Here is a 23,905-nt window from a genome sequence, read left to right on the forward strand (position 1 = left end):
AAAGCGATGTCTGAGGGCGCCTGGCGGGAGCGGCAGAGCTCCGCGCTCCCCGCCCGCCGGGCCGCCCGCTGCCGCGGTGAGGGCGCGGAGCCTCCCGCCGCCGACGCCACAGGGGTCAGGGCGGCCGCTCTCTCTCTCTCTCTCTCTCTCTCTCTCTCTCTCGCTGTCCTTCTCTCTTGCTCGCCCGCCCGCCCTCCTTCCCCGGGAGCGCGGCTTCGGGCTGCTGCGCTCCCGTCGCGTCCCGCCGGCTACGGCAGCGCTGCCCCAAGGCGGGAGCGGCTGCTCTTTAAGGGCCGGGCTAAAAGCGCCTTCTCCCTTTGCAGATGGAGAGGAGCCTCCTGACGCTGCGGGACCTGGCGGGCGGCCGGCCGGGGCGGCGGGGCCGCGCGGAGGCCCAGAAGGTGAGCGGGCGCGGGTTGCGGCGGGGATCCCCTCGCAAGTTGCTCGGCCTCTCCCGGTGCGGAGCATCCCGCCCGGCCCGGCCGAATTGGGGAGGGGTGTGTGTGTGGGGGGAGTGTGTGAAGGGTGGGTCGGGACCGCGGTACCCCAGCGCTGGGAGTGCTGGGGGTATGTAACCCGGGGGGCTTGGGGGGGGGGTGGTGCTCGGGCCGGGTGCGCGGCCCCCTGGCTCCCGCGGGCGGTGCTCGGGGCGCTGCCCGTCGGGGCGCTGTGGGTCCGTACGGCAGCCCCGTGCCGAGCGCCTGGCGCAGTGGGGTGGCTGGTGCTGGCTCAGCGGTAAAAAGGCAGTCGGGCAGAGTCGTGCCGCCGTTGTCAGTAAGCGAAGCGATCGCGCTCTCGCGTTACCCCCGGGGAAAAGCAGCTTCTCGGTGTCGCTTAGTAAGTACAATCCAGTAGGTGATCCCAGGCATCCCTGTGGTCGCCGTCGGAGGAGGTGGAGGGGGCTTTTGTACAGACTCGTCGTTCGCATAGTTACCAGCGCCTGACCTGACCTGGGAACAGCACAGTCCTGTTCATCAGCAGTTTGAGCTTGCCTCCTAGCCTCTGTCCATACACTGGTGCTCCCAGGTCAAGACGCTAAGCAGTGCCACTCAGCGAGGAACAAACTCATCCTTACCTTCTTGTTCCACCAGCCAGGAGACGGGATATCTAGCCTCAGGCTTACCTGGCTCAGTACTGTCCCCTGAAGTGGACTGGATTCATGATCCATCCATTCTCAGTCTGAATCCTCCGAAGATCACATACTGACATATTGTCAGACTCAGCTCCTATTTCGGAGATTTGTTTCAATTCCTGCTCGCATTCTAAGTTCATTAAGTCAGGCTTTTTCGTTCTCTTGTATTTGTAAGCTAACTCTGCTGGGATCTCATGCTTCTACGAGCTGCCCTTGTAGTTTTGTGGAATACAGCTAGAAGGTCACAAAGCATTGCTAGAAGAAGTGAAGAGGGGGGAAGCGTTTCTTCTCTTAGTAGAGAATTATGATGCTCAGGAAATAAAGACACTGAAAGGGTTATCGGGCGTTGGAACAGGCTGCCCAGGGAGTTGGTTGAGTCACGGACCCTGGATGTATTTAAAAGACGGATAGATGAGGTGCTCAGGGATATGGTTTAGTAGAGGACAGGTACAGTTGGACTTCATGATGTCAAAGGTGTTTTCCAACCCAGTGATTCTGTGACAGTAGATGTGTGCTTTTCATGTAGTGCCACTACTTTTTTTTTTTTTCATTGTAATATTTACAGAAACATGAAAATACGAGGTAGTGGAACAGCAGATTACTTCAGCTGCTCTCACTGCAGTTCCATTAGCACCAGCCATAGTGAACAGGAACCTGAGGGGAAGGTAGACTTTCTCCGTTACAGATTAAGCTTTGATTCACTGCCAAGTGTGAAATTGCAAGAATATATTGAGTGCCAACATTACGTGAACATATATTCCAAGGAGTACCATGGCCTCTAAATTGACCCCTATTTATCACAGTACAGTAAGTTACAACTGGCTGTTAATTGTAAAAGAACATATTTATTACATCCTTTCAGGCAATTCATAGGTGAATGTATGCAGAAGTCTTCTTCCTCAGTGCACGAGGCTTTTGATATGTCAAATTCATTTCCACTCTGAATGCTGCAGAACTCCTTCTAGTAAAAGCCAGCTTCAATTGTTACTAGAACTTTCTCCTTTCTAACTAGACTGTACCTGTTGATATTTGGAGTCACCTGTTTGAATATCTGTATCAGCTAGTGATAGCTGAATTGCTCCAAATAAAAGGCAAGACTTAACCTGGGAAAGTTCTTAGAGCAACAGTAAGGTAACATTTTCTTTCAGGCTGTGTTCCATTTCAGAATTGGATTTTTCACAACACAGAATAAAACACACAATCACAATATCCATCCTCAAAGTTGCAATGTTAGCTCTTTAAAACTTGTTTGGAAAAAAATAAGTGGTAATGTTAGTCTGAGTGAGAAGACTTGCTCAGTGTGTGACCAACATCAAAAAAGCCACAGCCAGACTGAAGAGCAAACAGCTTCAAGCCTGATGGCTAGTTTAAAAGCAGTTTGCTGTGGTTCCAAAGGCCTCACTCCCAATCCCAGCACATTACAAGCTCTGCTAGCTTTCTGGTGATAATCTGTCTGCTTCACTTTCCTCTTTCACTCAAGACACATACAAACGTTTCGAGGGATGAAGTCTAGAAACAACTGAGCAATATTAGCTAGAGGTCAAAAAAACCCCAGTGTCCTGTTCGTTGGGTATTAGGGAGAATTAAGTGGTAACTAGATGTTGCAGTTTTGTGAGGCTGTGCTGCTGAGAGGGTTTCTTTAAGCAGCAGTTAGGGTTTTCTGCCAGCCTAAACTGTAAAAAACGGTCAATTCAAGGCCAAAGTCACAGCCCAAGAGATAGTCAAGCACCTCTGTGAATCACATATAGGAGAAAACAACCCGTAAGCAGCTGCATTTTGCTACTGGAGAAGGGAGTGAGAAGATGTAACAAGCTGTGCGGACACCAAGGCTGGAGAAGGGTAGGGAAGGAGGCGCCCCAGGTGCCAGAGAGAAAGATGCCCCTGCAGCCCGTGGAGAAACCCATGGAAAAGGCCGAGACCCCACCTGCAGCCCGTGGAGGGGCTCCACACTGGATGGAGCAGGTGGAGATATAAAGAAGATGCTGTGACCCTACGTTGGAACAAGCCCCTGCCAGCACTTGCAGCCATGAAGAGAATCAGAGACACAGAGACGAGCGAGAGAGAGATTTGGACCAGAACAGGTTTGCTGGGGGAGGCTGGTGACCCCACAGAGGACTGGGACTAAGAGACATTGTGATTTGTGACTGCCTGCCATAGCAGTGACCCACACCAGGGCAGCTGGTGAGCAGATAAAGCCCTGGGGAAAGGATTCACGTTGGAGAAGTTCGTGGAGGACTATATCCTGTGGGTGAGACCCCACAGTGCAGCAGGGGGAGGGTGTGGAATGAGTGCCCCGACCCCGGCCGAGAAGGAAACCAACTTGCAAGGGACTGACCGAAGCCCCATCTCCCAGTCCCTGCTCCCCTGTGCTGTGATCGGGGGGAAGAACGGAGTGAAATCATGACTAGGGTGAAGTCTGCTAAGAAGGGAGCTGAGGGGGAGGTTAGAGGTGTTTTAAGATCTGAAAGAGGAAAACAGCTCATGAAGAAGTAATCGAGAACCCCATTTTTTCCCAGTCCCTGCCCCCCTGTACTGCAAGCAGGGGGAAGAAGGGAGCAAAATCATGGCTAAAGGGAAGTCTGCTTAGAATGGAGGGGTGGGGGGAAGGTGCTACCAAGAACCCCATTTTCCCCAGTCCCTGCCCCCCCTGTACTGCAAGCGAGGGTGAAGAAGGGAGCATAATCCTGACTAAAGTCTTCTAAGAAGGGAGTGGTGGGAGAAAAGTGTTTTAAGATCTGGTCACACTCCCAAATCCATTTTTTTCTTCACTGTTCTTTGTAGTTGTAGTGTAGTGTAATAAAGTAGTTTTTCTGTTCTTCATTTTGTGTTGAGTCTGTTTTGCCCACATCGTTGATGACATAGTGATCTCTCCCTGTCCTTATTTTGACTCCTGAGCCTCTTAATATATATTTTCTCCCCTGTCCTCCTAAGAAGGGGAGTAATAGACTGAATTTGGTGGGCATCTGGCCTCCAGCCAGGGCTAAACCACCACACTAGACTATCTAAGAACAGAGCTTTAGTCTCCCTGGGCAAAAAATACCCCAAACCAGTATGGACATTTCTGTGCTCTGTGTCAGGTTTAGGATACCTGGACCTCATTTTAATTTTTTTTTTTTTATATCCTGCAAAGAAAGTCAGTATGACATCCTGTCTACGTCATTCCTTTGGTCTTCATGAGCTATTAGCACTAACAGGCTAGAATGAAGCAATGCTTCTTGCTGCTCAAAACAGATCTCTCAGCTCAAGGATACCATTGATGCTGCTACCATGACAATGATTTATTCAGTTGGTCCCCTGAAATTAGTTGATCTGTAGCGATAATTCTTGTAGTAAGAGGAAGGAGCAAAACTGGAACCGAAGATGAAATATTTTAAAAAGTCTGATTGCAGCTAGGGATAGGAAGGACTTGAGCTTCATTCAGGGAGTGATAACAATCAGATGAAGAACTCAACTTTTCCTTCTAGCAGCTCCTAGCTGCAGCCAACGAATAGTTACGGAGGTTTTCTTTGTTGTTCTGAGCTGTAGATAGTAAGATTTGCACCTGCACTTCACTTGCACATGAAGTTACATCCAGTTTAGTTTGACACTTTATGACAACCTGAGCTGCATCCATGGGATGGCTTTTCACCAGGGACTTCTGAAGCAGAACAGCGTGTTTTCTTGCTGAGTGTAATGTGACCAACACACTATTTCAATTTCAATCCAGTTTAGTGATTTATGTTCGTGGGCAATGCTGTCTGGTAATAACAGAGTTTAAAAGCCTGACAGGCTGTAAGTTTGAGTGGCTGACCTCAGGTTCTGTAACTCAGGGCAGTATCTCATATACACTGTCTCCAGTACAGCAGCATGTAGATATCTTACCACTTCCAACAAAGGCAGAAGACTTCTGCTAAATATAGCTATGAGTACTGAGGCATGAGTCACTACAATTACCTCTGTAAGAACAACTAAATTGATTGTTGCACTGTTTCCTCTCCTGTTGTGTCTGAAGAGTTTTGTTTTTAATAGGAAAACATATTTGATCGATCCAGGATGGCCCCAAAGACTCCCATTAAGAATGAACCGGTTGATTTATCAAAGCAAAAAGTCTGCACCCCAGAAAGAAGTCCAATTACACCTGTTAAGCTTGTTGACAGACCTCAGCCTGATCCCTGGACCCCCACTGCTAACCTGAAGATGCTTGTTAGTGCTGCTAGCCCTGACATGAGGGACAGGGAAAAGAAGAAGGAGCTCTTCAGACCCATAGAAAACAGTGAGCAGAGCGACACGCCCGACTCGTTACAGGTGAGGTTCAAAACATTGTTACCTGATGTTTGGTTAGGACTCAGATCTTTGGTAAGCTGTGCCTCAGTTTTCTTCCAACTGCTCCTTTGTTCCCTATTGAAAAACTGCAGAACTGCAAAAACATGCTCAGGGACAGTTCTCTGCGCAGCACTAGCTGAGCAGTAGGAATTTCAAAGACTGTCTTACTAGTAACTGACCTGAGACCCCTCAAGAGCCTGAATGTTACTTGAAAGGACAGTGTGGGAAGTAAAGCTTACATGTGTCATTTTCCCCAGCTGAAGTACTTCTGAACTGGATGAGGAAGACCATTGCCAGATCATTTTAAACAGGCAGGCAGCATTTTCAAAAGCTCTCCAGCAATGGTGTGGGCATATTTTTCAAGATACTTTTTAAAAAACTTATACATTGTCCACAACAGCCCCACAGAGTGGTCAGTCAAAGCCTTTGACCCCCTTTTCATCCCAGACTCCAAAGTAGTAGTTGGTGTGGTCAAGTGTCTGGAAGGCTTTTACTTTTCAACACTCAAGCAATGTGGGGGCTGATCCCTGTCTTGCATTAGGAGGCCCGTCCATGGAGAGTACGATACCATAATAAGCATCACTACAGTTTTCTTCCTTCATACATTTTTGTTTGTTTCAACAACTGCTTTCCTTTTCCTGGATTATTTCTTGTAGGATATCCTTCCTTGGTGGTTTCAGTGAGTGGAAGGTAGTTCTGGGGTCCTCCTGCTAAGAAAGGACATCTGCTAGGTACAGATCACTCTACAAGTGTAGATTTTACAGCATCTAGAGCAACAGTAGTCCAGAAATTTCTCCATCTTGGAAAGTTATAAAGGAACAAACAGTTCTCTAAAGATAATTCCTAACATAGCCTCCAGTAAGTAAAAAGTACTCAGTGCTAAAGGTTAGAAGGTTAGCATATTACCTGCTGAGATCATACAGCTTTTTTGGGGTACAATTCAAGTATTTTCTAGTTAGTAAAACTTACACAGAAAGTTAACTTTAAAAAAGATGCAGAAGTGTTACTGTAAGAACATTGCTCTTTCCATACCATATAAAACTCAAAAGAATTCCATCAGAGCAACAGCCTGCCCCAAGGTCACTTAGTCACAACCAGCAAAGGACAGTTAAGCTCTCATAAGCAAGGAAACTTGAGTTTCCACAGCTGCCACCGCTCACAGCTTTTCTTTGGCAGAAAGCAGGATTATATTTTTCCTTTTTTTGACACAGAAGCAAAACTCCAACGTTACCAGTGCAAAAAAAAATAATCCTCCATCATTCTAATTTTGTAATAAACAAATGTACCTCTTCATACACTCCTGCCATCACGGTTTTGTTCTTTCCTTGCAGGGACAGAAAGACCATATTTAGGCCATCCTACAGAGTCCACTTAAGATAACAGTTTGAGATTAAGGTTCAGTGACTGGGTGTTGCCTTTTGTAGTGTCCTAGCATCAAGCCCCATGCTCCCCAGCACTTGGTTTCTTAAAGTTAGGGAGGCACTGTAAAGGGCAATAAAATCTCTTGAAAGGGGATGTCTGATAGTTTGTACATCCTCCAGCTCATCAGATCCAGAGGTGTTTGAGGGAATAGTCCTCCTCCTGTCAAAAATGCTCCTTCCAAGTAGGGTCTTACCACTTGCTAGTCTTGGGTGTTTGGTCTTACTGTTTTGTTTCCTTGTGCATAAGCATTATTTCATGATCTTACAGATAAGAGTTTCTCTGTAGGTGTCTTGTGTGATGAATTGAAAAAAGCTTGCAAGCAAAACCGTGTCAACCAAGTGCTCTGCACTTGCAAGCTGTCCCATGGTTTTTTTATTGGTATTAGAAAGTCTGAGCTTAAGTATTGCTAACAGCTGAAATGTGCCTCACTTGGCTATGCCTTGCTTCTAAAGCTCTGCACTAAAGGGTTAACATTTATTTTTTAACAGTATGATATGGTAGACGACAGCACAGTTGATGAATTTGAAAAACAGAGGCCCAGCAGAAAGCAGAAAAGCTTAGGACTCTTGTGCCAAAAGTTTCTAGCTCGCTATCCAAGTTACCCACTGTCAACAGAAAAAACTACTATTTCTTTGGATGAAGTGGCTTCAATTCTGGGTATGTATACCTGCAAAATTGGGGGGAACTGTTAGCCTGGGGTAACCTACACTGGAGGGCCTTCAAAAGATCACCCTTCTTACAGAGTACGTTCAACATCTGCCTCAGCCTGTATCTGGATGCTCTTCTAATCATACTAATCAAGAGCTGGGAATGTCTAATATTCCTAACTGGCTTTACTGCTTGATAACACTGCCGTTTTGAAATCTGCTTTCTGACAGTGCTTTTTACTAGACAGATCTATCTACCAGCTGTTTACCAACTCTGTTGCTTTCCCAAATTTTCCATCTGCTGAAGATCAAAGGAGTTAGGAGTCACAAACCCTCTGAAAGACGACTTAGAAACAGTAAATTTTGTCACAATGGACCGTTTGGAGAAACACTTGCAAATGAGTAGATGCAGGAAATTGGTGGGGTTTACTGCCTGACTTCAGTAACGTGCCTGACATTGCATGTTCTAAGATCTCATGATTTGCCAGGGTTATCACAGCCTTAAATGTTGTCTTGTGAGGGGAGAATTGCCAGGAGACCTGCAAGAGTAGAATGAGAAAACGGGATGTAATGAGGTGGCAAAAAGCTGCCGAGTAGCCTGTTTTCTGGGTCTGCTGTTAGGTTTGGTCTTTTTTAAAAGATTAATGAAACATCGGAGAGAAGAAATCAAACTTGGGAGAGATGACTCAACCAGGTCACATGAATAGATAGACCTTTTGTCCAGGTCCTTGGAGAGGTTGTCTCTTAGGTAGGAAGCGCTTTACAAAATTGGACTCAAACTGAATAAATATTGTATCTACATTTAGAACTAAGGCATTTAACAAAAAAAGAGGTAGCAAAAAAGAATTCTGTATGTTTGTGGAAGAAGGAGGAATAGAAGAGTCATGTCCTCTGTGACTCTGGTAAGAAAGTCCTTGAAATACTTGTTTATTTGCCTTGGTAATGGGAAGTGGAAATAGGAGAGAATTTTGATGAAATAAATAGTTAAATAAATTACTTTCTAGGCAAATAGTTCTTTTAGATTTTCTAGTTACTCCTTTCTGTGTTTGCATGAGAAGCTCCAGCCTTCTACAGCTGAACACGAGTGGTGTTACCTTGCTTTCCTAAATATTACAAACTTTGTTTTAAAGCTTACTGTTGAGGACTTTACTTTGCAGAAGGGCATGTGCTTGTTCTTCTCCCTTAGGTTTTCACTTCCTTGTTTGCCCATATCTACTTGCTTGGGGTACCACAAAATTATTCACTGCCACTGTTTCTGCTCTCTGTGTAACACATGGTAGTTGTAATACAGCTTTTGCTACAGACACATACTGCTTTGTTCACTGAAGACCCATGGAAAGACCACAAAGGGGGCTATGCTGGTGGTGTCTGACAGACACCAGGATATGTGTAGCACTCCTGTTTTTCCAGAGTACATTTCACTGCACGATCTGTACACACTTGGAAATACTCATGAATTGTTTATCCTAATACCTGTTTGAGGCTGGTAAGTATTATCCGTGTTCTCCAGATGGGGAAACCTATGCATCAGGGTCTTGCCTTCTGTGGGGAAGCCTTTCAAAACCTTTCCCCCAGCTGCCACGTTCTCTGCTCAGCTGATGTTATCTGTTATGGGATTTCTAGCACAGATGATGCCACCAGTGTATAGTGCACTGTGTTATACATAACTGCCATGCTTCAAACAATGCTGGAGATGAGCAGAACAACTGGCCTGTTCGTATTCAGCCCCCAGCCTTGCTCACATCAGTCTGGCTGGACCCAAGTTAGACATATCTCATAGATTTCCCGTTGGCACAGACCCAGCCAGCACCAAGGACTCGTTTCTGCTGCATTTGGGCACAGTGGATCTCAGTCTTCCCTGCTTTGTACCTTGTGAAGCCTTTGATCCTCCTTTGCTTGGTACATGCTTAGCAAGTAATTGTACCGTTGGAAGTGCAGGTGGAAGACCCATTGGTTCCTGCAGCAGTGCGCTTTATGTTTGCTCTTCCCAGACCCTTTCCTGCCCTCTGCTATGCTCAGGCTTGTGTACAGGTCTGAGCCTGAGCTCTGAAGCTCTCTGACAAGAAGGGCCAAAGTGCCCTGGAAAGCTCAGTGTAGTCTACACAGGGGCTGGGCAGACTGCACTCAGTTCTTCTAAACATGGTATAGATGCTGTAAGCTGCAGCCATGGCTGCGCCAGCAGTTAACAAAACTAACAAAGAATATCATATCATGGGGCTTACTGTACATATGTCAGTTCTTAATTGTGTAAATTTGGATGGATCTAAGGTAACGTACCCAGGTGAACAGTGAAAAATGTGTTCTGAACACTTAGCATTAGAGAACAGTTATTCTCTGTTCTGCTTCTGCTGAAGAGTGTGTTAAAACTTAGATGAGCATCTATGTCTCTCTTTATTTCTCCCCCCTTCTTAAAACAGGAGTTGAGCGGAGACGTATCTATGATATAGTGAATGTCTTGGAGTCCTTGCACTTGGTTAGCCGTGTGGCCAAGAACCAGTACTGCTGGCATGGCCGGCACAACCTAAGTCAGACTCTGAAAACGCTTCAGGAAGCAGGAGAGCTGCAGTATGGAGAGCTAATGACCTTCTTCCAGCACAAGGAGCAGGACTTGGAGTACAAATTTGTAGAACGGAAAAAGGAAACGATTTCAGATTCTCAGTTACTGGACTTTTCAGAACCAGACTGCACCTCTGGTAAGATAACTAATGTGTGAGATGGGATGCACAGACACAACTTTCTTTCTTCAATTTCTTATGGGACTTTTTCCCTTGCTTTGCTTTTAAGTTAAGTAATTAAAAAAAATTATTCTGAAATCACCTCAGAGGTGACAGAATTCTTCCTTCTATACTGTCCATAACAACATAGGTCTCAGGACAGATTTTTTTTTTTTTTCCCCTCCCCGCTCTACAAACTGGCTGGAACTTCTGCCAGGCACTCCCACTCTTCTTTCCCCACCCACACCTGGCAATAAATGCTTTATCCTGACAGAAGGTGCCATCTTCCATTTGTCAGCTCATTGCATGCTGCCCATGTAACACACAATGTTTCAGTTACAAAGCCCACTGGAGTCACAAAATTACAGTGGTGCTTTTGCACTGTGTAACCTAACTTAGAACCAGCTTTGGAATCTGACTTCCTAGCAGCTGTTTCTGCAAGCTTTAGTTTCTGTTGCCTTTTGAAGAGAGAATTCTGTCTGCATTACTCAGTTATTTTCTGCCTTTCAAAAGATTTCTGCTTCTTGGCAAGAAAATGCTTTACCCTCTTTGCGTGTGAGAAATGTACTTGCTGGTTTTCCGGCTGTCGTGACGGGTGACGTGTGCTAAGGGGCTTGGGTGTTGTTTGTAACACAGGGTCTGCAAACAGCAGAAAGGACAAGTCGCTGCGGATTATGAGCCAAAAGTTTGTCATGCTGTTCCTTGTCTCCAAGACCAAGATAGTCACTCTGGACATCGCAGCAAAGATTCTGATAGAAGACACGCAGGATACAGCGGACCACAGCAAGTTTAAAAGTAAGCTGGTTGTTGAGAGACTAATGGGTCGGTGTCGTGGTTTAGCCTCATCTGGAAACTAAACACCACACAGCTGTTCACTCACTACCCCTCCTCTCCTCCCCAGTGGGATGGGGGACAGAATTGTAAAGATAAAAGTGAGAAAACTTGTCAGTTGAGATAAAGACAGTTCAGTAGGTAAAGCAAAAGCCGCACACGCAAGCAGAGCAAAACAAGGAATTCACTTACCACTTCCCATGGACAGGGAGAATGTCAGCCACCTCCAGGACATAATGGTTATTTGGGAAGACAAATCACTCCATACACCCCCACCTTCCTCCTCCTTTCCCCAGCATTATATGCTGAACATGACATCGTTTAGCATGGAGCATCCCTTTGGTCAGTTGGGGTCAGCTGTCCCAGCTGTATCTCCTTCTAACTCTTGTGCACCCCAGCCCACTCGCTGGACGGGTGGTGTGCAGAGCAGAAAAGCCTTTGGCTCTCTGTAAGCCTGGCTCAGCAGTAAGGGAAACATCCCTGTGTTATCAACACAGCATGAATCCAAAACACAGCCCCGTACCAGATACTGTGAAGAAAATTAACTCTGTCCCAGCCAAAACCAGCACACTTGGTCAGTTATTAAAGGAAATGGGCATGTTTGGACTGATGTCAGTAGGTAATGGCAAGAGCAGATGAGAAATCTTGTGCTGAAGTATGTATGATTTGGGGGTTTTTTAAGTGCAAATACCAGTTTGTGAAAACAGAGCTCAGGGTGGGAAAGAGTCAGTTTGACAATTATGTCCAAGTTTTAGCTTTAGAATGAAAAAAAAAAAATCTTTTTTTTTTGTTTGAATTTTTTTAATACATCAACCATGTTTCCTGCAGCATTCTGAATGACGTTTGAGAATGTACTAAAATGAAATGCGTTGTTTAATTTAATGGAATTAATTTTCTTCTCTGCAGAAATGTGTTACTTTTTAACCCAGAAATTTTTCACAGCTGGATGGCACAGTTCCCTTTTCAGTTAGTGGGGATTAGTACTTCAGTGCCTTGAGCAACATAGAGAAACTCAGCGTTAGTAAATAATTCTTCCAATTAGAGACTTTTATTTCAAGCCTAAATTTCTACCCCAAGTGCCAGGAAGGACATTGGAAGTTTAGCTGGACAACCTGCAGGTATCATGTTCGGCTCAAACATGTTACTTATTGGAGGCACAGAGACTTTTCTTACCCTTGTAAGATGCTAAAAATATGTCCTCCTGTCATCAGCTGTGCACTCCTGTGCCTCTTAAACCCAGGAGTTCGTCTTGACCCCACAGGGAGGTAGCTGCTTCTTCTGGGCAAGCCAGAGACGTAACTCCTCCCTAACCTGTTGCTATCAAAATGAGGTAGGTGAGCTTAAACCTGAGCAGCTAAGATGGATGACCAGCATGGATAGGAAGCAGCAGTGCCAGCAGGCAGGTGGGAGCTGGTATGGATGGCTCCACAGGAGGTGGCTTAAGTCCGTCCCAGTATGATTTTACACCCCTCGGCTGTGAAAGCTGGGGGGATAACCCAGAATGAACTGACCATGTAAATACATACCAAGCACTTCTTAACGTGAGTGGCTTGACTATTTCTGCCCTTCCTTGTTAGCAAAGGTACGAAGACTGTATGATATCGCCAACGTCCTCACCAGCCTCGGCTTGATCAAGAAAGTTCATGTCACAGAGGAACGAGGCCGCAAACCAGCCTTCAAATGGATCGGGCCTGTGGAGTTCCCTGGGAAGACCGGTAACTCGCACAGCTCGGGTCTCCTTCCCGTTTGTTTGGCCAGCCCCTTCCCGAGCGGTAGCTGGTTGTTTTCCCTGTGTATGGAATGGCTTGGCACCCATTGTCCACCCTGGGGTTACTGCCTGCTGGCCAGCCTGAGATTTGCCCCTGTCAGAACTGAGGATCAAGGGCTGTGGAGGGAAGTGGAAGGACACCGTGTCTTGACAGCAATTTTACACCAACTTACATAACTGTAGGAGTAACTGAACTGTAGAGCAGCAGCAGATCATGCCTACGTCTCCAAATCTGGTTCTACAGCTCTTTTAGGTTGCAAAATCTTGTAAATTTCTGTCATAACTAGGCAGTGAATTACTGTCTTTGTAAGGGGGCTTACCACATATTGCTGGGCCGTTTATGGCCCATGTCTCCTTGAAGAAAAGGTTTGTCTGCCAAGGAGGCAGCACTGGGCCAGAGCATCTCTTAAGTTCTGATTCCTGGCTGGAAGCCAGAGTGTGAGAAAGCTCTTTGCTAATGTATTAGGGTCACCCAGTGGCAGGACCAAGTAAAAGAGAAGTGATAGTGTTAAAGCCATCTTAGTACTCCTTCTCCTTTGTGCATGCACTGGAGTGTACCAACTGCTGGAATGGAAAGGAGGGAAACCCTTTCCTTGTCTATCGGGGCTTATTGAGCTTGGGTTTGCCCAGTAACATGGCAGACGCCTCATGGATGAGCTGTGTTCCCTGAAGGACTGTTGTACAACATTATGTTCCTGCAGATGAGGGGTGTAGCCCAACATCTGATCCCCTGCCAGAGACTCAGAGAGGAGCTTGTGCCCCGTATCAGATCTGTGCTGCTGGGAAGCAAAGGTTTACACGTCATGCTTCGTTTAATGGTGCACAGCCTTGTGAAGGGACCAGGAGGAAGGTCAGTTCTGAGCCCAACAGCCCACGTCAAGAGAGGCAAGGTAACTACTGAGAAAGCATGCTTTTTTTGTATCCTGCTGGATCTGCCTGAATGTGGGCCCACCAATTTAAGGCACTTGGTTGGGTGAATCAGTCTAATTAAATATTTGAATTGCCCGTGTAAGATACCTGTATTTCTACTGTCTATGTGATGAGACTTCCATTTTGGACCCTCCAGTGCCTAAAGCTGGATGAATGGGCCATGCTGCCTTGAATCTGCTGGAGGTTTTTTTCTGGCAAATGTTTCTGTTGTCCACTAACTCCTACTACACTGTTTTCTTCTGATAATATGTGGTGTAGATAAAGAAACATTTAGCCACAAAAGTTTGTTTTATTTAGTAATTCTTAATATTGTGGAATTTACCAAAACAATCTACTGGATAGCTGTTCAAACAGATAAAGCAATTACTGGGCTTTTCACAGCTCCCTGTTGTGGGAAGTGATCATAGTGAGCACATCTCCAGGGGGACTGAGAGTTCTTGCAGATTCTGGCTCTGAGTGGTTAGTGAATGTTATGAAAACATGCCAGGATAGAAAAATATGTTTGGTAAGTTGATACTAATTGAATGCCCCTTTGTTCTTTCAGCCTGTGTTGTGAATTCAGATGAATATTGCTCCAAAATGATAAATCTAGCAGCTGTCTGCAGGCAGAAAATAGAGGAAGATACTAGGTAGGTTGGTCTTAAGTCCTGTCTAGTTTCAGCTTCATGCTTGTCACAGTTTGAGGGTAGATTCCAGTGATGGAACTGAGGTAGAAAATTGCCAGGGAGTCTCATTACTGTCTCAGTGCTGATATGTCTCAGTGTGGCTTTCTGTTTCTTCTTTCCTGTCGTGGCTAATTTATACCCCCCTGTACCACTGATGTACTTTAGCTTCAGTAGTTTTTCATCTCACATCTGTTTATATAGGTCATCCCTGCCTCCTTTGACCTGTTGTCTAGGTAGGCTCAGCAAACCATGGTTCTGTGGAAGAGCCTCTCTGTCCTATCAGTGGGTCTTCTCTACACCTGTCCTAATTCGAATTCATTTGGGAATGATTGACTCCAGTCAAGTGCAATCAAAAGCGTTCTGCCAAAAACCTGCTGAGTCTGCTTCTGTGTAATGAGAATTGATAAAAAATTGCCCTCTATGTAAAAGTAGTGATTTGGATGGGGTGGGGATGGGAATTTTCCCACATTTATATCCAAAAAGGTACACAGGGGTTAACTTTGGACTAACTATTTTCCCTCTTTTTGTTATTTTTTTTTCTTTCAGGAATAAAGCTAGTGCCACAGAAACGATACTTGATTCAGCAAGGAACCCAAGCATAACCTCACCCCTCTCATTTCTTCCAGTTCCTGGGGACTCTGATTTTTGTATTAACCCTTTGCCCCAGGCAGTTTTCCCTGTGGTTCAGACAGATGTCCCGTGTCTCCCCGTGCCAAATGGCATCAGCAGCCAAGCTCTACATCTTTCCACGCCAGCGACCTCCAAAACAGAAAATGGAAAACCTACTCTGCTCCCCAACCAGCATTTCCTGTGCTTCCCCTCTTCATCCCTTTTTATGTTGTGTGGTGGTCTTCAGGAAAATAACTTGAGGGAGACCCTGCCTGCCACAGGAGATGTGGGAAACAGGAGGGCAGAAGCTCAGGCTGCCGTACCTCCAGCTGCCTGCCAGAAACGCAGCTCCCCCAGGTGCGCATCGCCCTCTGCGCCTGCAGATGATGAAGAGCCAGCTGCTAAAAAGCAGACTGTGGAGCACAGCGATGTGCCCCTCTCACTCATAGTACCCAAGGTAAAGAAGTGAATTTCATTATTACTTAGGCTTCTGTGATAGGAAAGACTTTTGGTCAAAATGGTGTTTTCAGAAGTGGAAATTCACGACTCCGCTCTCGTTACAGCTACAAATGCTGCCTCCCACGTGTTAATAATGTTGTAAGGGTGCTGTGCCAGGAAGTTTAGGCATCAACTGGGGAGATGTTTCCTCACTGCCAAGGGAAAACAAACTGTCATGGCTTTGTATAGTGAAGTGATGGTCAGCTCTTCTTTGTAATCAGCGTCCTGATCAGTGTCCTCAACGAAACAGCCTGCCAGAGGGGAAGAAATCAATGTGACTATTAATCCTCATCTTCACCCGTTAGCTTGGGCTTTCCTAGACAGCAGCAGTATTGCTTAGTCCACTGAGCTACACCAAGTGTGATTGGTGCTTTCCCTCTGTTCTCCAGCCTGTCCCTCCTCTCTCTCCTGCCCAGTGTTGCCCACAGCAGGCTGGTGAGCATGGAGGTGATGGTGAAGGTGAAGTGCATCTATGTCACATTTTTCTTAAACACTGAATATAGGGGGTCAGGCTCAAGGTTGTGTCGGTGTCTGAATATAAGCTGTTTGAGACAGGTGTTTTTCCATACCAGTAAAGGAAAACGAACCCCCAGGCTCAGGTATTTCTTGTCTAGTGCCTCCAAGTACTGAAGGTGAGCTACAGCACAGGGCTGAGGCATCGCTAATACTGCTCTTCAAACGCTCAAACAAAATATTTGACTTGGTGACTTGCTAATGAGTTTTGTGCTGCCCCTTTGCACAGATGTATGTTTTATTCTGTGGCTGAGGAATGTGCATGAGAGACATCGTACTGTGTTATTTCAGTTTGGATTCTTTATTTCCTCTTCTGTTTTTGCTTAGAAGCCCTTTGAGTGTCCCAAAGCAGAATCTACCCCAGAAAGTGGCTGTACATCTGCTGAACATCTAGAAACTTTTCATCTTCACCTCACAAGTCCTGCTGCTCCAGAGGCTGCAGACAAGGAGTCTACTAAGCCTTTAGATTCTCAGGAGCAAGAAAAACGGTGCCAAAATAAAGACCCTGATGAACCCTCTCCAGGAAAAGAGGACATCTCTAAAGAAAACGCCAATCAACCCTTCCTACCACAGTACCTTTATGTTCGGCCTACTGCTGGTAAGGACGCCTGTAAGAGCTAGAGGCATTTGGGCTTCTGCACCTGTTTGCTGAGCTGTTCAAATAGGGAGACATACAGATAGGTGAAGAAGTCTGTATTTGCCACAAAAACTGTCAGCCGTTTTCTCTAGTAGCTTAATAGCTCTAAAGTCTCTTGACTCCAGGTGAACGTTTGCTTCTGTGACAACACTGGCGTTTTTCTGAGGTACCCAAAGATTAATAGAGATGAATAATGTGGGCTTTGCATGCTTGAATTATGTGCAGCAAAAAAAAGACACTTATCCAGCACTCAAAACTCAGAGGAGCTGAAAGTCCAAGTTTGGGAGTAAGGTGTCCACCAGCCTTCCTTTGAGTGGGTAAATTTTAGTCATGTACAAACTCTGTACTGTCTTGTCACGTGCATCGTTGGGATCACCCCACAAAAACAGAGGCACTGGGAGTGTAGCCAGGTCTGCTATACAGTAGGGATGATGAAGTAGTAGCTGTAAATACTACAAGAGGATTTTGTGCCCGTCGTTTTCCATGCCTGTGGTTGTGTGGGGTGGAAGAGTGTTTTGTGGGGACAGGATACACGTGGCAGATTCCTCTGAGTAGTACTTTAGTATTTTATTTGCTTGTGGCACAGGGTAGGGTCGATGGGATTTCACTTGCAGGATGGAGATGCTTGGTTTGAAACTGTTGATCCTGTTCTGCAAGGTCAGCGAAACTGGGAACCAGAGCAGCTTCTGTTTCAAAACAGTATTACAGCCATTCCCTGGAAAACTGGCGCCTTTGGGGTATATCTCTGTGGGTGTTTTTCTTTCCTGACTAAAAGCAATGGGAATGCTTTCATATAGCAGAGGATGTGATTTCTGTCAGTGAAAAAGAAGTTTGTTTAGCCAAGATGTTTCTTGTAACTGAAGTATGAAAACAGCAAGGTGTGTGGTTGGTACTTAAATATTAAAGTAAATGGATGCAGATACAGTCAACGGGCAGTAGGGGGGGAGGTGGAGGAAGGCAAGGAAAGGGAGCTTGACAGAAGAGTCTCAGGCTTGTGACAGTTCTCTTCTTTCTTTTTTTTTGTTCTTTTTGTCAGTTTTCTTCCTGGGCAGTCTTTGTGCTCATCCCTCTTTCCTGTTCTTGATGACGTTATAATAGCTTAATTCCAGTTTGTCGACTGTGTTAACGCCTGGCTTTTTCTCTCTTTGCTCTAGGATTAAGCAGTTTTAATTTCCTGTTCTCTGCAAACCAAGGCCCTGGTGCTATCAGCCTGGCTGCGAGCCAGTTACCTTCTCTGAGTGTCCCCTGTGTCGTGGTGCCGTCAGCAGCCTTGGCTTCCTTCCCTCTCGTCTGTTCTCCCACAATCACCACTCCACTTTCCCCAGTTCCCGACGGCTCCTCAGCTGCTGCCTCCATGAATTTCAGTATGTCTGGCCTGGCATCGACAGCGCCTGTTCTCATAGGCACCACGGCAGTGGCTACCCCCAAGGTCTCACCCGCGCCTTCAGTGGATCCCCAACAACCAGCTCCCCCTGCTCTGCACCTGAGTCCTGTGCTTGCAAGGTCCTGTGGTGCTGTTAAACTGGACTCCCCTGTGTGTATGGGGCATCCGGTGACCCTTCTGAAGCTGCAGCAGGTAAGAGGGAAAAGGTGGTTTTGAGTGATGATGAAACAGCAGTGCCAGGGGACTGGGACTGAAGGCAGGTTGCACTGCAGGCTAGCACTGCCATGTCAGCGTGGTAAGCTGGGAGCTGGTGTCTTACTCATAGTCTGCGTGCCCATCTGTAGTGGTGGCAACACTTGGGACAGCGCTAAAGACATAGGGCAGCCTAGCACATCTAGCCCCGACTAGTGAACTGGTGAGTTGTAAAGCTCTTGGAGGAATTCTAAAATCATAAAAAAAACATAAGATTTAAAAGTTTTACAGGAATAGAGGGGAAAAAAAATAAGCTGCAGGGTGCTTTCCCCTCATAAATCCCAGTTGGTACTTTTTCCCCATCTGGCAATATCATTGTGTGTTGTGCAGTGGCTGCAGAAACGCACAGTAGGTGGACAGGAGGATTGCTTGTCATAATGCAGGAGGCAGCTGACTGCAACACTTCTCAGGTAGCAGCGTCCTGGCTACCTCCTCACGCCCGTTCTGACCTCTCAGCACTTGAAGGAAATGTAATAGCAGTGCCAGAGCCAGGGGGAAGTAACAAATCTTGGGGATTTTGTTGACCTTTATAAGAAAGAGTCTATAAAAGATCTATCACAGAAACAGACTTTTGAGTAACAGGGGGGAAAAAAAGTGCAATTCAGAAGTGAAGGCCTCATCTGAAGTAGGAGTGATGTAAAATAATCGTGTTGCACTGCGGTACCTGGGACTTTACAACTATTAGCAGTGAGAGTTTGGCACCACTTTAGCTTCCATTCTTAAACTTGTGATTTGTTTTCCTGTTGTCTAATGCGGTGACAAACAGATTGAACTTTTGGAAGCTTTATGAATGTTATTTCATGTTTATCCTGTTTGAGCTTTAGAAGAAAGCTGTAATGGAGACTGACTGGCAGCCAGCATTAGAGGTTACAGTTAGAGTGGCACTTAAAACAGAAGTGGCCAGGGTTTAGGAGACTCATTTTAGATCTATGCTGATGTTAGCAAATAATAGAAATGATTAAAACATCAAGGAAAGGAAAGAGCCAAAGCTCTTTCAAAGCTAAAGGACAAGATTGGCTTCATGACTGAGTATGAGCTAGTCATGAGTCCATTGAAGCTGGAAATGAGATGGAGCCATGATGTACTGGCAGACAGTTCCAGAACAAAAAGTAGGGGCAGAGCCTGTAGCTTTTCATGTGGAGCTTCTGAAAAGGTATGTGACATGGTTCCTTTGTAGCAGTAGGGCATGGGGGCTACAAGCTGTCTTCTGTTTGCATGCTTGCATGTAGGCTTTGAGAAAACCCTCCTGAATGGCTTTGGTTTTGTTTCACAAATAGCCTTCATCAGCTCCCCTCACTCCCAAGAACATTCGTCCCGCGCGTCACGACGCGTTCTTCAAAACTCCTGGAAGTCTTGGAGACCCTGTTGCGTGGAAGAAAAATGAAGGCAACCAGACCAGAAGTGCCAGCTCTGTGCAGAGGAGACTGGAAATCTCTAGTACCAGCCCTGACTAACCCTGCTCATTGCAAAGGTTGGGCAGATCCTCCTAGGACCCTGTATCGATTACAAGAGAACAAGCTCTTACCTGGCAAGAAGAGCGCGTCGAAACGTCACCCCTTTCCGCATGCTTCCCCGCTCTCTGTGCACCCCCGGTTCTGTTAACCACCTTCTTCACACATCATCCTTGGTATTGAAAACCTTTTACTGAATCGTTCCTTCAGTATCATATTTGGGGCTTTAATTTGGAAAACTCTCTTTAGTGCTGTGAGGAGACGTGAAGGGATTTCCTTGGAGTCCCCGAGGGATCTTTATTCACGGGTTTAAGTGAGATGTCTAGCACTTATCTGGGGCAAGAATTTTATTATTACTATTTTTTCCATGTACTCTACTTACCCCAAGTGAATCTGTGGTGAAACTGATGAACTCCCGTGGTTGCAGGAGCAACTGCTTCCTTGGTTCCAATCTGTCAATTCCTGCCTCTGCAGTGCAGCCTCTTGCTGTTTATTTTTGTACCTTGGAGTGGGATTTAGTGCAAAAAAGGGTTTGGTTTGGGGTTTTTTTGCAGCTTCAGAATAACAGATTTTCTCAGGGTAGGATTACTTGAATGTCAGTTGGTCATTCTACAATTTGCCCAGCACTTGTGGTTAGAAAAACTTCATAGTAACACATATGATTGAATGTATACATGTGAAAAAAATACTAAGACCAAAATAACTGTGAATGTTAACGTTTTTATAATTGTGCTAATGAACTGTATTGGTCCTCGGGGATGGTTGGTGTGGGGTTTTTCATTTACTCTGAGCAAAATGTACGAGTTAGACATAAAGAATACCATAAAGAATAGAAAACCTGATTCCTTAAATAAGTTTGACAAAGGAATTTGAGAGCGACGAGCCACCGAGAGGGCTGTGCTAAGATCTGATCTCTCCTTGGTCCAGTGACCAAGGGGCAGCGACCAGGGAACACTGGTTATTAACCACATGATTAGATTCAGTCTAACCTGAGTCTACTTAAGTGCCTACTTAGCGGTTTATTTAAGGGGTATGTACTTAAGTGCCTAACTCTTCACTTAGGGGAATTTTGTAACCAATTAATAGTGCATTTGAGTGTACTTGGAAGACGGGAGATGTTACCTTGTGATGCATGTTATCTCTCTAAACCATAAAAAGAAGCTGAAAAGAGCAGGAACCATACATTTTGGAAAAGGGAAAATTTACCTGTATTTCTTATGAGAAGATAAAGAGGGGGGGAAAATAAAACCGTAACAGTTAACAAAGGCCTCAAATAATGAATGGTGCTATTAATAATATAGGAAATAATTTTAGAGTTAATGTTCTTCCACTATGGTATGTTTTCACTCATGTAGCAACCTGCAATTAATTTGTGCAGTTTTCTGTTGGAAAGACAGAAAGTATTTCTGTTGACATCACATTACTCTGGGTTTTTATCAAACATAAGGCCAGCATCATCACCTCTTCTCTCATTGGTACTGGTGCTGGTTTTCCAAGGGTAGATACACTGTTGGATGTGCTATTTTGTTGGTCAGGCTAGGACTTTGGGGGTTGGGAATTTGATGAGGGTTTTTTATTTTTATAACAAAAATGGAATCTAAGAAAGAAGTCTAGTGAGGCTGGGAGTTTGAGTAATGTGGTCTTACCTTAGAATAGACCTATAACATCCCTTTATTGACGGCTGATTAGCCTTTGTTGAAAGAAAATCTATAGTGGAATAATCATAGGAAAATTCAGGGGTGGTAAAGGGAAGTCTTCAGATTGCTGAATATTAAGGTTTGTGGCTTTTTTTTTTTAATTACACTACAGTTGTGAAAGTTTACAATTTTTGTTTCTGAGTTATTTCCTCTTATACACCCACATAAATGAATTTAACTTTGAAAAGCAGTGTGTAATTGGCACGGTGCTGCTGCCCCCACAATTCTGCTAGGGCGCATTCGTTGCTGTTGGGGCTGGAAACAGGCTGCTGGTGTTTAGGATGACCTGATGGATGTCAGTTCTCCAAACCTTGTCTTTTCTTTTCCCCTTGAGTGTGGGGCAGCCTTTTTTTGGTGAAATGGCAGCTGGGAGCCAGCTGACGCATCATTGCAAAAATTGCCTTTCACTGTCAGTACTGTTGTTCTGTGCCATGCCTAACCTAACTATACTTGAAAATGTGGGGACTGAAAATGGCTCTTCAGTTTCCAACTTCTCCTTCCAGTTTTGAGTTTCCATAAATACAGCAGGTCTGGAAATGAGGATTGATTCCCTTGCTGTCAGAGCTGTTTTGATGGATCACAATTGGGAAAGCAGATTTGGGTCTGGGAGAAGAAGGGGGTTTGATATGCTGTCATGTGTTTTTGGTTTGGGTTTTTTTTTAAATGCAAAATATTCACAGAAACCAGGAGTAGGACCACCAAAGCAGCAAAGGGGTCGGTGCTACTTGCAGTACCTGAGCTGCTGAACTACACCGGTGAGGGGGAAGGGTTGGTTGTCAGGAGGGAATGAGTTTACCTTTCCTATCTTTGCCTTCACTGAAAGCTTAGAAGTAAAATAAACTAGGAACAAGTCATCAGCAAAGTAGCTTTGGAAAAGCAGAAGTTGTATTTGCACTGAGGCAAAGTGCATACCCAGGATGTTCTGAAGGTTTGTGAAACCTTTCTGTCCCAAGACAGTTGCTGAGGAGGGTGAGTGCATAACTTATACTTGAATCTACCTGCCACGTTTACATTTCTGATTGTCTTTTGTAAATTGGTGCTATTTCTGTATTTAAAAAGCTGTGTTTTTTAATGTAAAGCTGCTTCCAGTTTGTATCTTTGCACTGCTAGTTTAATATAGATATTAATTTTATTGCCGTTTATAACTGTTCTTTGGTGATTAGACATCCTGCTTCTCCTGCTCTCTCTCCATCTTTTTAGCTGTCTGCATATAGCTTTACTCCAATCACACTGTTGGGTTGAATATTTTTTTATACTATCTTTTAGCAAAATATTAAACTTTTACGGAATAAAAATGAAATTAAAACCAAGGCTGAGGCTGTGAGTTTCAGTGTGTAGAGCACCCTCCACCGTGCATCCAGGTGAGCAGTTCCTCTTGGACCTAAGCACCGAATAATCGGCAGAGGACAACAGCTCAACGGGCACGATTCCTGCACCAGCTGGTGCAGGCATGAGGACCTGCACAACGCAAACTGGCTCTTAAAGTCCTGGAGCTGGTCAGGGGAACACCCAATGGCCCTGGCCCAAAACCACGGGAGGTGATCCCTGGTCTAGGCCTATCCCGGCACCTTGCGGCCTTGCAGCTGTCCCTCGGCCCGGCTCTCCACAGGATGGCAGCAATGCCTGCCCGACCGCTGCCACAGACAGCCAAGAGCAGGGCAGGCCCTGATCCAGAGGCCGGTTTCCCACAGATGGAAGCTGGTGTTTGCTTGTCCCTGCTTACTAACCCCCAGCCGCTCCTAAAAAACACAGATGCGGAGATGGTGGCTGTAGCTCTGTTTCCCTTTCTCTTCCCCTTCCCTCAACACGCTGACACATGCAATGCACAGCTTGCCCCAAACCCTGTTTGCCCCCATTAAAATCAATCAAAAATTCACTATTGATTTCAGGAAGCCTTGGTCCCTCTGCCTGAAGAGATGGGAGTTAGGGTCCTGTGTCACCAACAATGGTGGCAAAAAGCCTGTGAGTTTCGACAGGCCAGGTTCCTCAAAGCTAATTTCTAAAAAGAATATTGAGCAGGGCTCCAGTATTGTTTGTGGGGTTTTTTGACCTGTGGCTCCTCCAATAACTTTCCTCTGGCAGAGGAAGGATAAGTTTAACAAGATTAAAGATGTTATAAGAAGCACTGACCTCCCCCTAACCCTGTTCCAGGGCATCTGGCAGGCCCATGGCCCCCATTTCCTCATGGAGGAACAGGGCTGTAGCTTCTAGCAGCTCTTGTCCTTACTGGTGCACTTAAAACTCTCCCTTTTGAAGTAAAAAAAAATAATTAGAGGGGAATATCAAACTCTCTCTGATTTAGTTCTCTCTACAAAAAGGGAAAATTAAAAGCAGTGCCATTGTGGATGAACAGCTTAATGCTTCACAGTTGGGGCTGGGCAACCCAGAGCCCACTGGGAGACAAATATAACCCCCAGATGCAGAAGGTGTTGAACACTGCCAGCAAACCCGGC

General features: G+C 45.5%; 1 protein-coding gene across 1 annotated transcript; it reads left to right on the forward strand.

Annotated features, from left to right (window-relative positions):
• Window positions 1-323: 323 nt before the first annotated feature.
• E2F7 (E2F transcription factor 7) lies at window positions 324-19,758 on the forward strand (the record flags this gene model as incomplete). Its single annotated transcript, XM_084277284.1, has 12 exons — window positions 324-401; window positions 5,141-5,416; window positions 7,345-7,513; window positions 9,921-10,196; window positions 10,854-11,012; window positions 12,626-12,763; window positions 13,518-13,706; window positions 14,291-14,375; window positions 14,958-15,477; window positions 16,359-16,629; window positions 17,823-18,244; window positions 19,582-19,758. The coding sequence occupies 12 exons, from the start codon at window positions 324-326 to the stop codon at window positions 19,756-19,758; spliced, it is 2,760 nt and encodes a 919-aa protein (XP_084133410.1).
• Window positions 19,759-23,905: the final 4,147 nt, after the last annotated feature.

The sequence above is a fragment of the Gallinula chloropus genome, assembly GCF_964237585.1.
Source record: "Gallinula chloropus genome assembly, chromosome: 1".
NCBI lineage: Eukaryota > Metazoa > Chordata > Aves > Gruiformes > Rallidae > Gallinula > Gallinula chloropus.